Here is a 7,106-nt window from a genome sequence, read left to right as displayed (position 1 = left end):
GGGGTTGTGGCGGTGGCTTCCGTGTGTGTGTTTTTTGTTCGAAGTGAAAATCATAAGAGCGAGTAGGTTTGGAATTTTAGATTAGAAAATTAGAAAAAAAAATAATAAATAAATAAATGGACCGGGTCATAAAGTCAAGTCCACAGATGACCCTCTTCTAATCGCCTCTCGCCATCCTTAACCCAAACTGAGCTGAAAAATGGGTTGGGTCGGTGACCAACATTTTCGGCTATGTTGCATGGGTTTTATTGTCATCTAAATTTAAGGATTTACAATTGTCAATTACAAACCGCTACTTCTATCGTCTAAGAAAAACAAAAATAAAAAACGACTAGTTAATTTTTGGGATGGCAAATTGGAAACTCCACCCGTATTCACGGGTAATTTACCCAACCCAGACGGGACGAGGTTTTCTTTCTTTTTTTCGTCGCGAGTTTTCTGTTAGTGTTAGGGCATGATCGAGGTCAATATATGTTTTTTGGTGATTGATCGTGGTCAATATATCAGCTCCTATCCCCTCTATAATATTATCAAATATTCTTTACATATAAGTTATTTTTTGAAATAAATCTATACAAGTCTTTTTAACCTAATTCATCTCATGCGCGTCTTAATTTAACTAATTTTTCAATCAACGCGCAAATATATAACTGCTTTTTTTAAGGATTTCGTTTCCTTTTTCGAATTTTGTCAGCGTTTTCGATCTTCCATCTCTGCATTTTTCTTCCTTTGTTCATCTCTGTGTTCTCTGCGGTTTTCTTCCTTCGTTTTTCTGCGTTCTCTCTGTGTTCTCTTTCTTTGTTTTTTTCGATTTTCTTCGTTCTCTATGTTCGTTTTTGAAATCAAGCTCTCAAATCAATTTTGAGGATAATGAATGATTCAAGTTCAGACTGTCAATTGAATCAGAGTGAAGTGGATTATTATTTTGAATCCAATAAAGCGGCTGAGGTATGGTTCAATTCTAGTTAATATTTTCGTTAGTAGTTTATGATTTTGTAGGTGAATATTGTTGTGAAATTGCTTGTGAAAATTTCATTATTGATGGTTTGAATTGAATGTATTTAGGAGTTCTGATGAATCTGTTTGCATTTTTTGTTTTGGTGTATATCAGAACTATTTTGGTGTTTTGTGGGGACTTTTCAGTGTATTTATAGGTTCAGACTTTTCAATTGAACAAGAGTGAATTGTATTATTGTTTTGAATCGAATCAAGTAGTGAGGTGTGGTTTGAATCTATATAATGTAGTTTGTTTGTAGTTTATGATTCTATAGTTGAATTGTTTTAGTTTCTATTTGTTGATGAGCTTCGGTATATGCTAGCTTTTAATATGGTGTATTGTGGACTATTTTCGGTGTATTTTGCAGTTTCTCTGCGATGTTGATGAGCAACTTGTTCCGAAGATTGGGATGACTTTTAACACGCTTGAAGATGCTGCAAAATTTTACAAAGATTATTCGAAAGTTGCAGATTTTTCTACAAGAGTTTGGAGCACAAATAAGAAGGGAAATGAAATTAAGAACCAATTGATTACATATAGCAGAGAGGGGAAATGAAAATCGAAAATATCTCCAATTGAGAAGACAAATCTCTCAGCTAGATTAAATTGTCCTGCAAGAGTTATATACAAATATTAAAAGACATTGGTGTTTGGATTATTTCGAAGGTTGTATTGCATCCTTCACATCCCTGTTGTGCAAATCAAGCAGAGATGCTTAAACAGCACAGGGAACTAAGCATGTCCGTACGACGTACAATAGAGAATAACAAGAGAAAGTCGGAATCAGACCAAGCAAAATATATCAATCATTTGTCACAACAGCCGAGGGTCATCGTGAGTTAAGTTTTATTGAAAAAGATGTGAGAAATTATATCACGAGAGAAGTGCGGAATGTTTCGGAACTAGAGGAAGCGAAAGAATTTGGGAAATACTTATTAAGAATGAAAGAGAAGAATCATAATTTCTTTTTCGAGCTTGAACTCGAGGTTGATCAGTCGATTAAGATTGTTTTTTGGGCCGATGAAAGAAGTAGGGCTGCCTGTGAGTATTTTGGAGATGTTATATCATTCGATACCACTTACAATACAAATAGGTAATATGCTATTCTGGTTTATGTGTATTTGGTACCATTTTCGATGTAAAGATATACTATTTCGGTGGATTAACGATGTTGTTTCTGTGTCGTCGTATTCAGGTATAATCTGGTTTTTAGTTCTTTTATCGGGGTGAATCACCACGGTCAGTCAACACTTCTGGGATGTACTTTGATGAAAAATGAGGATATTCAATCATTTAAATTGTTATTTGAATGTTAGTTTCGTTGCATGGGAGAAAATGCTCCAAAAGGCATTCTTACCGTTCAATACGCATCGATGCAAAGGGCTATTGAGGCTTGTATACCCACAACAATTCACCGGTAGTGTATTTGGCACATCATGAAGAAGATTCTAAGTAAATTAAATGGCTACAAGCGACACGAAGAAATTGAACACGAGATGAGTCATGTTGTTTGGAACTCTCTTACAAAAGATTTATTTGATAGGAATTGGAATGATTTTCTGATGAAGTATGACCTTGGGGATAACAAGTGGCTTTCAGGTAATGTTGTTTTTATTAGGATTTAAGTGATGCTGTTAGTTTCAGTATGTGTTTTTGCCTGCGCAGCAGAGGTGTAAAATGCATGTTTTTCGGTGTATGTTAGTTTGATTTAGGTGTTTTTTGCAGAGCTTTTTGAAGATCGTCATTTATGGATTCCAGTTTATCTCAATCATCACTTCTGTGCTGGGATGAGAACCACACAAAGGAGTGAGAGCATGCATATTTTTTTTAACAAGTTCATTACGCAGAACAGCTCACTTATCCAATTCATCAAACAGTACGATAATTGCCTAGGAAAAAGAGAGCAGAGAGAGAGAGAGAGAATCGGATGCTGCAGATTTACATACCGTCATATCGTGTGCAACAAAATCCTCAATAGAAGCTCAATTTCAACAAGTGTATACTTACGAGAAGTTCAAGAAAGTCCAAGCACAATTCAGAGGAAAGGTGAATTACATCACAAGATCAACGCACTCCGCTCTAGGCTATATGGTATATGAAGTTATAGAACAAGTTTCTAACTCAACATTCAACAAGTTTGTGGTTACACACGACAGGGTATCAGCTGAAGTCAATTATTATTCGAGTCAAGAGAGATATTATGCCGTCACTCTTTGAGCGCGTTAAGCTTTGAGCGAGTAAACAAAGTGTCACCGAGATATATATTGGAACGATAGAGCAAGAACGTAAAGAAGAGGCACACACATATCAAGAGCAGCCACGACGAGCCTCTGTTAGAGCCAAGAAGTAAGAGATTTAACGATTTGGTATTTCATTCACAAAATATCTGTGAATTTGCATCAGAATCTGAGGAGCTGACTGCGATCTGCACCGCACTTACGATAATGCTATGGTTGAAATGAAAGAACACAAAGACAAAAGTAAGGGAAAATCTTTGTTATCTCACGAAGATGCTTCCTTGGAAGATATTAACAAGCTTCAAAGCCCTCCACGCGTGAGAACAATAGGACGACCCAAAAATACTAGGTTGAAAGACGGAAAAACAGATTGCAAATGCTTCAAAGAAAAAGAAAACAAAAGCTCTAAGAGAGGTAAAAGTGATATTCTTTAAACAGGGGGTAATTGTGTTTGTTTTTGTTAATAATTTTGCTAATATATTATTTTATTTTTTGCAGTTGAACCTTTTTTATGGTGGTTTAGTGGTGCAATCAAATTCCAACCAATATTATGGACATGTTATGAATTATCAATTCAGAGATTCAGTAGCATAGGATGGTTTTTCAGGTGTAGCGTGACACTATTTCGGTGTACCAATAAATATTTTTTGGTGTACTCTGCATGCTCTTCCTATTGATATTTTCTTTGTTTTTTTTTTTTTATATATTTTTGAGATGTTGCTGTTTGTTTGGAAATTAGTGTTTTGAACTAGCTAAAGGGATTTGTTTGCTTTAAATACAATACATATACAATTCAATACTTAAGGAGGGTAACAATTCAAATTCCTGAATTTCCATAACTTCTAGTTAAATTTTACAGAAAAATATGTATGCACGCGTTTCTGGTGTATTTTGGTTATTTTTTGGTGTTATAAAAAGAATTCAGCGTATTAGTCTATTTAATCTTATTTCCCTGGATTTTTTGGACCTGTAATTAGCAGCATTTGAATACAGCACAGACAGCTTCATAGAAGTTTATTTTTGCAAAAAAAAAAAATTTATAAAAAACTTGGATTCAATATTCACAAACTATACAATTTATAGAAAGTATGTGTTCAAACTATACAATTTAGTACACAATGTTTAACAGACTACGACATTCAAACTATTCACTGTCGATATCTTCTTAATCCAATTGACAATAAGGACTCAATAATACTGCAGATAGCTTGGACAATCTGATGGCTTCACTTTCTTGAATAGCTCTATCTCTGAGTCGATTCATTTCATCAAATAGAATCAGCGAAGCATATTCAACTCTGAAATGATCCACTTCTGCAAAAAAATTTCTTTTATTAAACTTCGTTAATTTAGTAAAGTAATATAGAGTTATCTATTTTTAAACATAGTTGCCTGTGTCTAATTGTCCCATTCATATTTTCCCTTTTTGATGTTTTTATGGTTCAATTACCTCGAGCCATTTTATCATATAAATGGCACAATCGTAGCTAAAAACAAAAATAAATTAGCAAAGTAAAATAGGACAATAAGAGAAAACACAAAATTTCTCAGAGAGAAAGATTTATACTTGGTACGTTGGCCAACAATGTTAACATATGGTGGTTCAATTTCATCATCCTTTTTTTCTCAGAGGTTATCCTCCGACAAATACCCTCATCCTTGAAATCATGTAGCCTTAAAACCCAAAAAAAAACAAAATATAAAAAAGACTATATTTAAAACCAAATTACACCAAAATGATCCAATAGTACACCTTATTTCAAACAGAACTACACCGAATTTTTATATTGCTAACAACAGACAGAAACCAAGGAATTTATAAAGAAAACAAAAGAAACTTACAACAAATTTATTAAGTTGCGTTCTTTCTTTCGATGGAGACTTTTTGTGATATGGGTCAAGGATATGAAATTTCTTGTTTCTAACATCTGCCATCCATATCCACTAATATTCTGCATAGCAAACTGGGGCAAATATCTGAAGTTTGGCCAGAGAGAACAATTTTTTTAGTTTAATTGGCACCTAATGAAAGAATTGTATTAAGAAGCTTTATAAATGAAAACTTACAAATGGATGGAATGCTAACTTTTTCATGTCCAGATATGGGATAGACATATTGTAGTCTTGAATATCAAAGGGCTTGTTTGTTTTTGGCTATTTGAACACGCCCTTATGATTCCCCAAAGCCAAATTCTACAGAATTTGTATAACAACAAAAGAAACAGTTATAACACACAATACATCATAACAATACACCGAAATTTGAATTTACTACATCTTACCACAATATTAGGGGAGAGACAGTATATTTGTTCTTCAAATCTTTTAGTTCTTTTTTTGTTCAGAAGAAGACACATTGCAGAGACAATCTAGGAAAAAAACCCAAAGTTATTACATACATGGCACAACAACTCATAATAAAATTATTAATGTTATTCTAAGATTACTTGGTTTTCAATATATGTATTGGCTTTTAAAGATGTAAAGTGCCTTTTTGTTATTTTTAGCGGATGTTGATGGTTGAGGATGCATATTACATCCCACTCATTACTGCTTTCCTCGTCATAGGTCTTGATATTTGTGGCCCAAAGAAAGCATTTTTCTTTAAGGTCGCCCGATACTTCGCTCACCTCGTAGGAGTTTCAAACTTGTCAACAAAGCGCTCAGTGGGCTGCAACTTTTGGAGTGGAGGACTTTTATCCTCAGCAAAATTTAACGCTACCGCAACCCCAGTATTTACAACCTGCTCCACCAGCTCTTCTAATTCTTCAATCAATATCGGGATCTCTTGAGTTTTTCCCTTCTCAGCTGCTAGTGGACCCTCCTGAGTTAGTGTATCTTCTTGACTAGATTCATAAAAAGCTAAGGCTGAAGGATGGCGTAGGAAAGTCATGCTTTACAAATGATGCTGCCTTGGCAACCATCATTAATACAACAGTGGCTTAAGGGGGTGGATGACTACATGGTGACATATAAAAGAGTATAAGAATAGACAAAAGATATTGAAAAAGAGTTGTATTGTGTGAAACTTACATTTTAGAAGGAGTTGCTGGCTCTGTTGGTGTGTTTTCAGCAGGTTCATTGGGTTGTGGAGTGCTACAGGATTACAGAAAAGGAATTAAATTAAAAAAAAAAAACAATTGCACCTCAATTCAGAAGAAATACACCAAAACAAGAACCAAATACACCTATGTAAAAGACATGTAACCCATTAAACCATGCACGAATAAATCCAAAGACAAACTAGATACATCAAAAGTATTATTCCTTACGTATTAATTGTTTCTTCTTTAAATTCCTTGCGGGAGACTTTGCAGGGGTTGGGATTTTTTGCAGAGTGCTTGATGTTGTTGTCTCTGATGGAGGTGCACATATTTGTAGTGGAAGTCTAACCAAGACAAAAACAAAAAGTCAATAAAGTTTCTTAAAATAGAATATTAGAAGGTTGAAAGTAAGTTGGAAAACTCACATGTCGAGTGGTTCGGATTATGAATGTGTCTCTTTCCGAAGAACAATCATTTTTTCTTGAGCTGGGTCATTGTATCTCCCAACCTGAAATATACCAAAATCATGTCAGAATACACATCAAGCATTGAATAGAAATACAACCTCTATTTTATGAGAACTTACATAGTCGCAGTTTTTTCTTTTTTTTTTCCTACCTTTTTTTTCTTGAATAAATCATTAAAGGACTTTTTTTCTAAAAAATATAATATATACAGAATCAGAAGCAGAATATGTTAACAAATAAACATTAGGATCATTTTTACTTGCCAAGTTCACATCTGGCATTCTAAGGACAAAATAAATATTATTCAGTAAAACTAGAGTAATTAATTACATTAGGATTTAGCAAATTTTATCAAATAAAG

General features: G+C 34.1%; 1 protein-coding gene across 1 annotated transcript in view; it reads right to left on the bottom strand.

Annotated features, from left to right (window-relative positions):
- Nucleotides 1-6,127, bottom strand: part of LOC107636228 (histone-lysine N-methyltransferase ATXR7) — a 14,622-nt gene extending 8,495 nt beyond the window's left edge. Inside the window, exon 1 of the mRNA XM_016339753.2 lies at nucleotides 5,865-6,127. Coding sequence (XP_016195239.1) covers nucleotides 5,865-6,127 — 263 coding nt within the window. The remainder of the gene's footprint in view (nucleotides 1-5,864) is intronic.

The sequence above is a fragment of the Arachis ipaensis genome, chromosome B04, assembly GCF_000816755.2.
Source record: "Arachis ipaensis cultivar K30076 chromosome B04, Araip1.1, whole genome shotgun sequence".
NCBI classification, from domain to species: Eukaryota; Viridiplantae; Streptophyta; class Magnoliopsida; order Fabales; family Fabaceae; genus Arachis; species Arachis ipaensis.
The sequence above is the reverse complement of the archived record's forward strand: the minus strand, read 5'-3'. Positions and strand labels throughout refer to the sequence as shown.